At 35.3% G+C, this 13,521-nt stretch overlaps 1 protein-coding gene across 2 annotated transcripts; it reads right to left on the reverse strand.

Moving 5' to 3' along the window:
- Positions 1 to 1,622: 1,622 nt before the first annotated feature.
- On the reverse strand, positions 1,623 to 12,405 carry cdc45 (CDC45 cell division cycle 45 homolog (S. cerevisiae)). Of its 2 annotated transcripts, XM_028035005.1 has the most exons (18): positions 12,214 to 12,405; positions 12,052 to 12,111; positions 10,692 to 10,784; positions 10,475 to 10,612; positions 9,711 to 9,860; positions 9,586 to 9,644; positions 9,190 to 9,238; positions 9,034 to 9,095; positions 8,063 to 8,113; positions 7,857 to 7,976; positions 6,839 to 6,970; positions 6,640 to 6,738; positions 5,809 to 5,973; positions 4,628 to 4,766; positions 4,461 to 4,544; positions 3,310 to 3,428; positions 3,153 to 3,229; positions 1,623 to 1,966 (listed from the first exon to the last, which is right to left on the reverse strand). In XM_028035005.1, the coding sequence occupies exons 1-18, from the start codon at positions 12,262 to 12,264 to the stop codon at positions 1,902 to 1,904; spliced, it is 1,713 nt and encodes a 570-aa protein (XP_027890806.1). In that variant the 5' UTR covers positions 12,265 to 12,405; the 3' UTR covers positions 1,623 to 1,901. The 2 variants fall into 2 exon arrangements, with proteins under 2 accessions (XP_027890806.1, XP_027890807.1); XM_028035006.1 differs by lacking the exon at positions 12,214 to 12,405 and having other exon boundaries at positions 10,692 to 10,795; positions 12,052 to 12,109.
- Between the last annotated feature and the right edge of the window lie 1,116 nt (positions 12,406 to 13,521).

Below are 13,521 nucleotides of genomic sequence, written 5' to 3' on the forward strand. Positions count from 1 at the left end.
TGGCGTGTTTGTTTACATTAACGCTCTGCAGCGGGACAGCTCAGCCCAAGGCTGGACCACTTTCTGAGGCAACGCCCAACGAGCCCTGAACCCAAAAGGTCACGATCGCATCCTGATCCGGGGACGATAAGGATCTTAATGACCCCACAGAGAGCAGCTCCAAGCAGCATGAACTCACCCACCACCAGAACCTGACCTACATTCTGTCCAATGTGGGTCAAGTTCACCACATTAACCTTTGACCTGCATCAGCATGCTGAGCTCCAGTGGACGTATCATGTGTTGTTCTTCTCAGGTCCAGTAGGTTGACTTCACATCTAACACTCTTTGGGTCCCCGTGTTTACAGTAGAAACCAGATATTAATATACACTGAATTAAAAGACAAACACATTTTCTGAAGTTAAATCAGACCAAACTTTTCTTGTGTTAAAATAAGAACTAAGATAATTGTAATTATATTATAAATATAATTATTTATATTTGCTCAAATATAAATAATTTAGCAAATTGTTTATATTTGCTAAATGCCAGAAAACCTGGCACAATAATTTTTTAGAAAATTTTTGTAGCTTTATAACTTATCAAGATTCATACAAAAGACAGTTATCCCTGAAACTGACCAAATGTACATGGACTTTTGAAATTACATTTTAAAAATATGTAATTTAACTGATACATTTATCATATCAGTTAAAAGTATCTGATAAATGTAATTTTTTATGACATTACATAAAACAAATCTAAAAAAAAACAACCTAAAAACGTTTTTGTCAACTTTTCTGGCATACCAAATAGAAATAAGTTTTCTTAAAAGAAAAGTTTTTTTGTGTTTCACTTAGTCCATCACAAGTTGTTTTTGTAGAAAATACCAATAAATACATTGAGGGAACACTGCCTGACCTCCGGATGTTTATTATTACTGCTTGATTTCTGTAGTTGTCATAATTTATTATGCTGTTTTAGGTGTTTATATTACACCTTTGTTATGTTGAGAGGAATTTAAAGGTGATCTATTCTGCTTCCTTGAACTGGTTAGGATAGATTAGGGGCTTTACAAAACATATTACATTTTTTTTGCACAAAATAATTTTTAGATAAGACTTTAGTTTGATCAACTCTGTCTATTTTGATGTTCTTTCAGAATCTATTTTAGGGCTTCCTATCACTTTAAATCCAAATACTCTGCTGTTGGCCACGGCCCCCCAACTCAACATTTATAATCGCAGGTGAAAACAGATGTGCAATAATACAACCGTACATCTTTAAAAAGCAGAAGTAGCGCCTCCTGCACAACCAACAATAATACAGAAAGTGGTTTCTGGATGGTAATTCAACAACAAAACACACTTGTCTTTTCCAGCAGCCACTGTAAAACCAGCTGACCAAATGTGCTGGAGCTCTGTATGAGTTGCTAGGTGACGGGCTGGGCTTCGGTGGGGTTGCTAAGTAACAGCGCAAAAAAATGTCTGGATGGTTTTTTAAAGTGCTGGGATTATAAACCCTCTATTATTACAAAATTAGTAAAGTATATCTAAAATAAAAAATACCTGCAAAATGTGATTTTTTTTCTCAAAATTTGTTTTTATTTTTCAAACAGAACAGACAACATTTGAACAATCAATGAGTTTAAATGATTTATTAAACATATCTATAATGTAATTTAATATGCACAACATTTTGGATTAAAAAAGCAGGAGATTTAAAACAAACTTTAAAGTCCAAAACACGGATAAGAGACCTGTACAATATACACATAAAACCAATTAAAACCAATAAAACAAGGCTTAAAGTTTTTGTGCTGGTGATACTTAAGAGTCTGGCTAGACCAGATTATTCCTCCAGAGTAAAGCCTGGAGGAATGCGGGCCTGGTCTGAAAAGCTTCTCTGGCTGTCAGGGATTTTATGACAGCAGAGTGATGAGGGCGTCCAGGAACTTGCTCCGATCCTCTGACTTCAGTTCGATTACTGTAAACAGAAACACACAGATAAATAAACTGTGAAATGAAAAAAATGACGGAACACATCAATCACAACCCAGGTGTGTGTTTTCATGCGGCAGATTCCCTGGGAAAATAAACGCCCCGAATGTTTGAGGTGGGAATGACTGGAAATAATCTGAAACATTTCAGAGGTGCTGAAACGGACAGGATAACTCAGGAATTATGTCTTCTGTGGAGTTTAGCTTTTAGGATCAACAGACAATCCTGCCACCTGGTGTCCAAACAAGGAGGCAGACGCTTTTACAAATATCTTTCCCAGTCTGTCATGATTTCAAATGTTTCTGTCATTAATACACAGTGATGCTTTTTTGAAGATAGAAAGGTGAAAAAGATGAGAAAATTGAAGCCAAATTTTTTTAGAATAAAAAAAAGGTGAAAATAAATTAACTCTAAAATTTCCAGTTTTCATAGAAAAAAATTAGTTATTGCTAGAAAAGTTTTAGATAATTTCATTTTTTTTATTTTTTATTTTTCAAACTCAAAAAATTCCACATTTCTTTCTAAAAAATGTCAGATTAATCTCAAAATGGGTTTTTTTCTTGCAAATTTTCAACTTTTCTAACTCAGAAATTTCCACGTTTTTTTTTGTACGTTTCAGAATTTTTTGTACAAAATTTCTAAAATTATTATAAAACTTTGAGGGTTTTTTTTTTTGTTGTTGGAGGAATTATTTGCATCTGCAATGGCTCAAAAAAGGGGAAAAAAGAGTTTCAGCAGAAACAACAAAGAAAAAAAAAACCCAGATTAAACATTAAGAGCTGCTGTGTCAAAGTAGCCATTATTATCATTAATAAAAATTTATACATTTTTTATATTTTACAAATAATGCATTATGTTCATGAGGTTTTATTTCTGTTTTTACACCAAAGCAAATTAACTTTTAGTTTTATGAATTTTCTTCCCTGAAAAGAGTAAAAATGCAGGAATCTGCGGGAAGAACAATGACCGTTTCTCTGATGCATTTTAAGTTATGCACAGTGATTATAACTGAACAAGTGAGGCCTGCAGAGCCTTAAATGTTCTCTGTAATTTTGTGATTTCCTGGTTGATGCTCTGAGTAATTTTGACTCAGTTTATTTATGTAGTAGTGTCATAATTCCTACATTAACGAAGGGACAGGGTACATGGGACGGTAAATAAGCGTCACTTACTCGACGTGTCAAAGTGATCATGAAGGGTTCTAGAGCTGGTACTCTCTGCAGCTTTTTCAAAGGCCCGACCAAAGAAACTTCAAGAAAAAACAAACAGAGTTCACAGCTGAGAATAAAACGTTCTCAAGAGGCTTTAGAATTGAAAGTGGAAACTTACTTCTTCTTGTCTGACGTCTCTGACTCTGGAGGGATTCCCACAACGATAACGGTTCCCTTCTCCACGTCTTTAGGAGCAGCCATGATGAGAGGAAGCAGCTTGCAGCGTTTGTTCCTCGTCTGAACAAGCAGGACAACAAATAAACGTGCAGAAAGTCTTTAATGTTTGAGTCTGAGTGAAATTCAAGCACTTTTCAAGCATTTTCAAGGTATGTTTTCAAACTTTTCCAATACCAGACTTTGGAGATAAAAATTACACAAATGAACTAAAAAATCTCTAATATATGACATCATTTATTACTGTTTTTAATATTTCTTGTGGTAGTATTCTACAGCAGTAACAAAGTAAACTAAAATATAACAAAGTTTTATGTTTTGAAAAGTTTCTCGTACACCCTAAACACCTGACTGGTCAGAGGACAAAACACTAATTTATCCTGCGATTCAATGTATTAAATATAAGATCATCAATAAGTCACTTAGCTATTAGGAAAAATAAATATTCATTACACTTAAACAGTCCAAACAAATCTTAAAGTAAATTACCTTCCTATGCAAATTAAAAGCTTGAACACAATTTAAAGAAAAAGTTACAAAAGAAAAATCTCTGAAAAAAGTTCTCACTAAGTTTTCTGGAATTCTTCAAATTCAAAAATACTTTATAGATCCCAAAAGGTAATAAAAGGTTGCTGTAGCTAATTAATTCAAAATTCTTCACAAACTTATTACATGTAGTGATGGCTGTGGGTAAGAAAGATCTCCTGTAGCAAATCTGAAGAAGCCTCTGACCAAAGATACTCTGTTTTTGTAAGAGCCTGTAGTAAAAAGGCTTTTAGCAAACAGAAATAATGTTAGCTGACGTTTATTCTGATTTAACTTCCGACAGTGAGAAAAACAAATGTGTCTGTTCTTCTAATAAGAAACATGAACATATCTGGTTTTTACTATAAATAACATTTTGCTAACTTAGGCTTTTAATCAAAAGGTTAGATTGCACTATATTACAAAACTGTGCAGCACTTTCAAAGACTTGATAAAGAAATCAAGCAGTTTACAAACCTTGAAAACACCTAATAGAAAGTCAAGGATTTTGAAGGATTTAAAGCACCTGTGTGATCATTGCCTCCAGAATGAAACGCTGTGCGTACTCACCGAGTGGATGAACGCCGTCAGCAGGTATTTGCAGAGCAGAGTTAGCGCCAGCGGTTTGGAGAAGAGCTTCACATCAGGTGTTCCCTTTATGGAAAAGCAGAAGAAATAGGAGTTTACCTGGGAATCTGCTGCTCAGCAGGAACATCTTCATTAGTAAACAGCCATACCTCCATGAGGTAGCAGTAGAGGAAGGGTCCCTGCGACAGGATGATGTTAGTGCAGATGCAGCTAGCGACAGTCTGCTGGATGGCGATCAGCTTCTTTTTCGCCAGGTCGATGCCTGATAGGAGACGATCCAGGTGGCTCCTGCACAAAACAAATGGAAACAAATTAATGTGCTCCTGCATGCATGTGGTATTACTATCGACGCAATGACAGATTATAGTTTTCTCTGAAGTATGATGCTAATTTTCACTCCCGCTGCATATAATTATTTTAGTCATTGATTATTCTGACAATCATTAAAAAAAATTGGCACAGGTTTCACCAATTAAAATTTAGGACTTAATAAGAATGAATTTGAAGACCTATATAATTTAAAGAAGAAATTTATTTATTTTGCGATGCTATCCACAGCCTTAACCATCACAGTGCTAAGCTTTTTTCTACAGTGTACAGGACGGCAACAGTAGTGAGCCAATGGCGAAGACGAACGTCGACCATAAATGTACTCTTAGCCATGACTGAAGCAACAACAAAAAACAAACAAAAAAAACAGCTAGCTAGTTAGCAAGGTTATATTAGCAACTAGTTAACGGAACGCAATGAAGATATCTGTGCGTGAATCAAACTTTCGCGAGAATTCAGGGAAAAAAAAAGAAAACTACATAGAATATACGATTAAAGAGTTAGGCAATGACAAAATTTGAAACTTGTGATTCATATATTTAAGGCCAACTTACGCTTTTAAAATTAATTCAAGACATTTTAAGCTCTTAATTTTAGTTGCACGAATTTAGGACTTTTTGAGTAAACAACAAAACACTTGTTTTTTTGTTTTTTTTACAGCAGCCATATTAGAGCACATGCAGCGCAAATGCTCAGGAGCTCAGCTTTGGTTGCTAGGTGACGGGTGGAACTTTGGTGGGGTTGCTAGGTAACGGACTGCCTTTGCTGAGGGTGCAGGGTAACATCTGCCAATTTTCACCAAACCAAAAAAGATGAGCTTATTGTCAAAAAGCGACTGTGTGTTTCTTTTAAGCTCTTTGGTTGTTTTTTAGTTGAGACCAAAGTGCAAAAACGTGCCAAACGTAAATTTGGCATGATAGGTCCCCTTAAAAAATGTGCAACGGCAGCAGCAGTTGTGCCATTTTACAGAAAGGCGACAGTTAGTTAGTATTGTACGCACCGTGAGAGGGCATCGAGTGCTTTGATGAAGTTGTCGGTGGGGTCGTTCTCGTCCCGCTCTGTGCTTTCCAGCAAGGCGGCGGCGGCGTGCACCATGTCGCTGGCCAGGAAGCTGTTCTTAAACCCAAAGTGGACGCCAAACGTCTGAATGCGAATGTCCTTCATTCTGTCACAGTCACAGGAAAATACGAAACCAATGTTAGAGCTGGTAAAGCAACAGGTTGCTTCATTTGCACTTTTTAATTTGTTCTTTTCTTCTTCTTCCATTGGTGCCACTTAGTTATTTCTATTTCGTTGTTGGCTTCGATCTCACCCCATGGACCATTATCTTGTACTTTATTGTTTGTTATTGTTTGGGTTACATGTAGGTCTGTCACAATAAGCAATAAATCAATCAATCACATGACAAATTATAACAAACTCAATAATTTCCGTATTTATGATTTATTGTTTTTCTCTTTTTTCTCTACCATAAATTGGATGACAAAAGTCTTCAGTCTGGTGCTTTGGCCTCAACTAGACCTTTATTTGAAGTACAAATTTGTTTACAGAGAATTCATAATTTATTTTATTTGTTTAATTATTTTGGATATTTAAAATGTCTTCCTATTCCAATGTTAAATGTTCATTTGAGTGTAAAAGTTCCTTGATCACTGAGAATCTGTTCTTGTATTATTACGTCATTATCATTATATTACTTGAAAATGGTCTCAAAACAACAATATCATCATTTATCGCAATAACGTCTGGAACAATTTATCATCCAGAAAGATTTGTTATTGTGACAGAGTGATGCACACGCAAGCGAGAGTTTTTTAACTTGTATACATACCCGTATTTATTAGACGACTCCTCAATGACGTCCCTGAGGTTCTCTTTGATTGTAGTGTCCATTGACTTAAATTTTTGTTTAACTTGTCTCAGTGGTAGCCTGTAACAAGAATTAAAAACGCACACATACAGAGCAAAACACAAAATAATCAATAAAAGAAATAGGAAAATCTGGCACTGTTTTTATACAAAGCTCGTACCCCATGTCAGCCAAGAACTCCTGGAGTTTCTTTTGTCCTTTTAAGGTCCAAAGCTTGAAGCTGCATGCTGTGTAGTAGGAGTTGCAGATGCTCTCATACAGAGACCAGTGATGGTACAATGCCAGACGAAGGCTAAAGAAAAGCGTTAAGAAAAAACATCTTATGGCAAAACAAGACAAAAATCCAAGAATCTATAAGCAATACAGGGATTTCTGATGTACGGTTAAAACAACAAAACCAAATTTAGTTTTTCTCAGCGATTATAAAGTTACAATCTTGGTACCAAAATAAAGCCAACACTTTGAAGACTCCACCAGATGTTTAAGTACTACAGCAGGTGCTGTAGTTTCAGAGAATATAGCAAGGAAACATAAATAATTTTGATTTTTTTTTTTTGTCCCTCGCCAGAATTTTTTTTGCACTGTAAAGTATATAAATCTTTTAGACATATAATAAATAAGGTTACAGACTTGCACAAACCATAGATACACATTACCTGTGCAAAAACTGATGCAGCTGAGGTAAACTAAAAACAAATGTATAGAGATTTAAGTAAAAAAAAAAAAAAAAAAAAGAAAAATACATAGGAATTTTGCCTTTGGCACAGGTTGGCATCACCTACAAAACCAGAAATAAAAATACAGGAAATTTTAGACATTTTTACATGTCTAAAACTGCTCTTTTTTTATAGCCACGTGTATTTTTTATTCAATTGTAGTAAAACAATAAGGACATTATACATTTGACTTCAATTAAGCCGTTTTTATTTTTTGGAAATCAAGAGTAAAAAAAAAAAAAAGAAAGAAAAAAACTAATTTAAGGCAGATTTTATTGATGAAAAAGAATTCAATTAAAACCTCCAAAATGTATAAAAAAATTTGGCACTACCAGAGCGCCATACAATGTCTGCACTTTTGCATTAGAATTTTTTGAGAAAGGTTGCATCAGCTTCTAGTCTGGCGTTTCCATGGATACCAGCTATGTTTATGTTTGACTGAGGGGCCTTAATGAAGGATACTCGTATTCAAAGGAGATCCTCATGCAGTCGATGGACAGAGAGTTCTCCTCATCCTCGTTTCGGTGGTTGTGTCGGGAAACGTGGCGCTGCACCGTCGCGATGTCCGACACGTACTTCATGCTAAAACGAGAACATAAAATCTCTCTGAGAGACGCTTGGTGAGTCGTATCAAAAACTTTTTTTCAAAATGCAGAGGTTGTTCTTACTGGGGGATTTTATCATGAACCCACTGGTCTGTCAGGCCGATGATGGCCCACCTGCAACAACAAATACCAGAGTTAACACACAGCCTGCAGGGTGATGGGTCCAATATTAACCTATACCATGATTTGATGTTCGTACATCTTTCCCACAGTAAAATTCAAGCACTTTTCAAATCATTTTCAAGGTAAGTTTTCAAACTTTTTCATCACCAGACTTTGGACATAAAAACAGGACAAACTGACTAAAAAAAAAAACTGTTTCAATTTACTATTATATAATATTTATTACTGTTATTAACAATATCTTTTGGTAGTATTCCACCAATATAACAAAATTGTACGTTTTGAAATGTCTCAAACAAAACACCAATTTAACACCACCATTTGGTGTCAAATAGTGTTTATTATTTATTTCTGTTTCACTATTTATTGATTATTTAACATAATTGCACTATGCCCCAATTTTGTTGTACACTGTACGGAAATGTACAATGAAACTTATGATGTTGCAATTAATAAGTCATTGAGATAATGATAAATTAGAGAAGATAAATATCTATTAAATTTAAACAATCCAAACAAATTGTGCTAATTTGCTCAAATTAAATGATATAACATAACATACAAAAAAAAAAGTCAAAAAAATGTCCTCATTCTCATTTTCTGTAAATTAGAACCAAATAAATAATTTTGGTAATTTTAACTGACCTAAAACAAGAAAATGTTAGTTTGATTTAAGTTCAGACAGTGAGGGAAAAAAATTCCTTTTTTTATTAGTTGTATGAAAAAAAATCTGATTTCAACCGTAAATAAAATTTTCCAATTAAATGTTAGATTGCATTTTATTAAAAACAACGGTGCTGTTTGAATATCAAGCACTTTTAAGGACTTTATACAGAAATGAAGCACTTTCCCAACCAGTTCAAGCATTTTCAAGCACCAGTAGTCACCGTGATGTTCAGAGACAAACTCACCACAGCATGTCCTTCGTGTCTTTAGTCAGGACAAAGGCGAGCTCAAAAAACATCATGGCCGCCTGCGAACAGAAACGTCTCAAACATGGCTGCCACATATCCATCAAGGCCAAAATGAATGAAACTTTTCTTTTCTCTACAGTTCATCTTACTCACAGAGGTCCCGTGGTATTCATACTGCTCATAGTCGAACAGGATCTCCCTCCTGTCAAACATTCAAATGACCCAAATAAATTCTTGGTCAACTGGGTAAATGAAAAAAATGAAACTTGAAAAAGAAAGGCATGACTGAAAAACATATTTTCTGTCAGTTGTAATTTATTTTTTTTAGAAAAGAAAACAAGATAAAGATCGATTAAAACCAGAAATCGGATCTGGTATAAAGGAAAATCAGAGATTTATTTTTAAATAAATCACCTGGTTCTATGGCAGCGCAACGAACAATTTGTTTCACAGATAATCGGAGAAATTGAGAATCGACAAAGACGCGAAAGAAATTTGAGAAAACAGAAAATGGAGATCGTGTCTTTATGAAACGGATCAGCTGATCACCTTCTGGCCTCCCACTGCCTCTTTGCTCTCTGCCTTTCGATCCGCCTCTCGATGGCGCCCTGCAACGACACGACAACAGTCAGCTCCGGTCCTCAGCTCCGTCGCCGCCGCGACACTCAACTCACTTCATCAAATCTCCTCCGTTTGCCCGACGGCTCCGAGCCTTCATCGCTCTCGTTCCCAGAGTCTTCACCCTCCTCCTCGTCTTCATCCCGGAAGATGTCGTCGTACGTCGGCACGCCGAGGTCGTCGTCCTCTTTGATGAGCAGCTTGATCTGCAGAGGAGAAGAAGACGGATGATGAAGCAACAAGAAGGACGCCATTATGTGATTTCCCCATTTGAGACAAACCAAAAACCAAAAAAGATTAGAAAAAAAACAAAGGAAGGAAGTAATTAAAGGAAGAAAGAAAGGAAGGATGAAAGAAAGGAAGCAAGAAAGGAAAGAAAGGAAAAGATGGAAAGAAGTAAAACAGGAAGAAAGCAAGCAAGGAAGGAGGGAAGGAAACAAAGACAGGATGGAAATAGAAGATGGGGTAGGACAGAAGGATTTGAAGACAGAGGTAAGGAGAGAAGGATGGATCCAACAATTGAAGGACGGATCACGTAATGAAGGAAACAAGTAGAAAGGAACTAAGGACGTAAGGAAAGAATGAAAGGGAGGAAAGAGACAAGGGAACAAAGTATTCAAGGAAGGCAGGAGGCTTGGGAGGAAGGAAACAAGAAGGAAAAACAATTTTTAAACAACAGGAGGTAAAACAAAGTCTGGAAATAGACATTAACTCTTGTATGTTTTTTTTTCAGACTAGATAAAGTTTTGTACAAATTCAGGTCATTTTGCCAACAGTAATAAAATCCAGTCAACAATAATCAATAATCAGGTGACGTCACCTGAGTGTCGTTGTAGACATTAACGACATCTACGGGTCGGCGCGTGTCGCAGATGAAGAAGATGGAGTCACTGTCCGGCTGCAGCATCTCCAGCAGGTCGACGTTGGCGCCGCAGTTTATCAGAACAAAATACCGAAACTGCAACACAAAGGAAAACTCTCAGTCCAGAGCTTCAACATGGCTTCCTCCTGCATAGGAACCGGCAGGTGAAACTCACCTGTTCTTTGTGCTCCAGGAAGGCGGTGCTGAGGTCCTGCCAGCCCGTAACCGGTACCAGAGTGTACTGGATCTGATCACAGTGAAACAGCGCCTAGAAAAAACCTCCATTAATCCCCAAATTAACAATAATAATTCAACTTTAGACTTTAGTCATCAGGCAAACCTAGTCATGCTGATCAGTGCACTGATTAATATGAAATATAAACCTGGCAGCCACCAGGCTGTGTTCATTTTCACTTTTTGTATTTCATTAACTCAGTAAATAGTTCATAAAATATCTAAAAAGAAATCACAAATGAAAAAGAGCATAAAGTACAAACTTATAATATTTTCCCCCAATTCACATAAAAAGAAAAGCTACTCAGCTCAGAAGACTATTACAAATATATTTCAACCTCACAAAAATACACAATAAAAATGATGCACTTTGTATATACATTTTAATAAAGTTTTACTGTATTAATACTGGATTTGTGTGATCTCTGAATATACACCAACATTTAACCAAGTTCTTGCCATTGACAGAAATTTTAATATTGTTTATGTATTTCTGTAGTTGTTTTGTCTTGTGGTTTTTTCAGAATTGTGTTTTTTTATTTGTGCATGGAAAAGTTAAAAATAAATGAGAAATAAATAAGTAAATATTGAATAAATTAAATAAATAGCGTTGCTCTTGGGGAGGAGATTCAACTGGAGGAACAAGTGATAAATCTTTAAATTAAGTGTTACTCTTAAACTCAGCTCAAACTGAACATCTTGATGTTTAATTCAGATTTTATATATATATATATATATATATATATATATATATATAAAATCTTGCATTGTGGTCATTATCAAACTTATGTGTGAACGGTTTACGACCCCAGCCAGACATTTACACACACAACATTTTTTATTACTAGCTGACAATAAATCAAACTAAACGGTTTTTATGCTTCACATCAGTTAAAATGACCTAAATCAGTTTGAGCAGCTAAATGTCACAATAATGAATTGTTATTAGAGTTTAAATCTCAGATAGTGACAAGAATAAGAATATTTGCCTTCGAAATATCTGGTTTACACTGTATTTGCGTGGGTTATTGTAATACACTTAAAGAAAAAAAAACTGGAAACATTAAATAATGTTAATTTTTCCACTAATACACATTTAAATACGCACATAGCTTAAACACAATTTAAAAACAAACATATTTATCAACTCTTAAAACACTAAGAAGGAGGTAATGACAGATTTCTTCGTGTATTTGTTATTATCATACAAAGTTTAAGCAGGTTTCCTTTGTTATGACTACAGAAGCTTTCTGAGCCTTAAAAGAGGATCTAATTCACACTGACACGACTCTTCCCCTTACCTGCAGTATCTTACAGGCGCAGAGAGCATCGATGTCTGCTGCAACCAGGAGGGCGACTCTCTAAATGCAAACAGAAACACATAAAATCGACTATTCACCGTCTGGAAAGCTTACCATCTGACGCTAGCTTAGTTAGCCAACAAACAGTTCCGAAAAACCTACCTGGTTGGCAACAACGTCATAAAAGTCCTTCTTTATGTCGGCGATAAACATGTTTAAATCGCGATTAAATACGAGACAAGCTTGATAAAAGTCCGTAAGACGCCTTAGTGGAGAAGCTAATTCAGTTTGCAGTCAGTGTAACAGTTTCCACTGCCACAGACAGCTGTTGTGTTCCGCGTTAGAAATCAGGCGCCAACTGCACGCGTCACGTCCAACCAATCAACGGCCAGGAGTACGGCTACGTCAGAGCTCTCAGACCACGCCTACCAGGAACAAGTAAAATACACTGAAACCACTGACTAAATATATTCCAAATATTGATCCTCTTTGTTCCTTTTGTCACATCGAAAAAGAAACATTAACCCACCTTTTTTGGGAATGCTCTTTCAGCAAAATGTTTTGGTGTGACTTCAATATTTTCTTCAGTCAGACATGTAATATACTTATTCCTTTGAATGTTAAACATGTTTTCTTTGGTATTTCCAACAACAGTATGTCTGGGAAAGAATATATTCTAAACTTTCTTATTCTGTTGGCTAAATTCCACATACATGCCTGTAAATTTGCTAAAAACAAACCCAACCTCACTGTTTTTAGAGCTTATGTAAGATGTTTTTTGGACTCTTTAAGATTGTGCACCAACTCTAAAGCTATGAAACGTATAACCTTAAGCAATGAATTTGATTTGTAATCTGTTATTTTATTTAGATTTTTTTTTCCTTTTCTCTCTTGGAATCCAATGGATTTGTTACCCCAGCACCTCGAGCATACTACTGTCTGCAATTGTATATTCTTTATCTGTAAATAAAGTTAAAAAAAAAATAAAAATAAAAATACACTGAAACGGTTATAAACAGACAAATGTACTTAATTTAGAAGTACTTAACTCAGTTAAATATAAATAATGCAAATGATCAAAGGAAATAAAATGTAACACCTTTAAGTGTAATTTCTAACATTTTTAACTTAACAGTTAAATGTTTAAAATATTCAGATAAAAAGCTAAAATTGGGTTTAACTGTACAGACAAACTGTTACAGAAGAAATTTAATTAAATGTTTATTATTTTTGAACAAGTAAAATGTTAGATAAAAATGAAATAAGAAAACAAAAAAAAGTCAAAATAAACATAAGTTCCATACGTGTTCCATGTCTGTTTCTTTTTTGCTCAATTTTATTTTTTATCAAAAAATACACGATTGGAAGGCTTTAAAATGCAAAATTCCTTGATAGCACCTGCATATTCAGTGGCTCTTAAATGTGCACGTTCACCTCTGTAGTGGCAACTGTCATGGAAGAAATTACTTT

This window comes from Xiphophorus couchianus, chromosome 12 (assembly GCF_001444195.1).
Source record: "Xiphophorus couchianus chromosome 12, X_couchianus-1.0, whole genome shotgun sequence".
Lineage (NCBI taxonomy): Eukaryota > Metazoa > Chordata > Actinopteri > Cyprinodontiformes > Poeciliidae > Xiphophorus > Xiphophorus couchianus.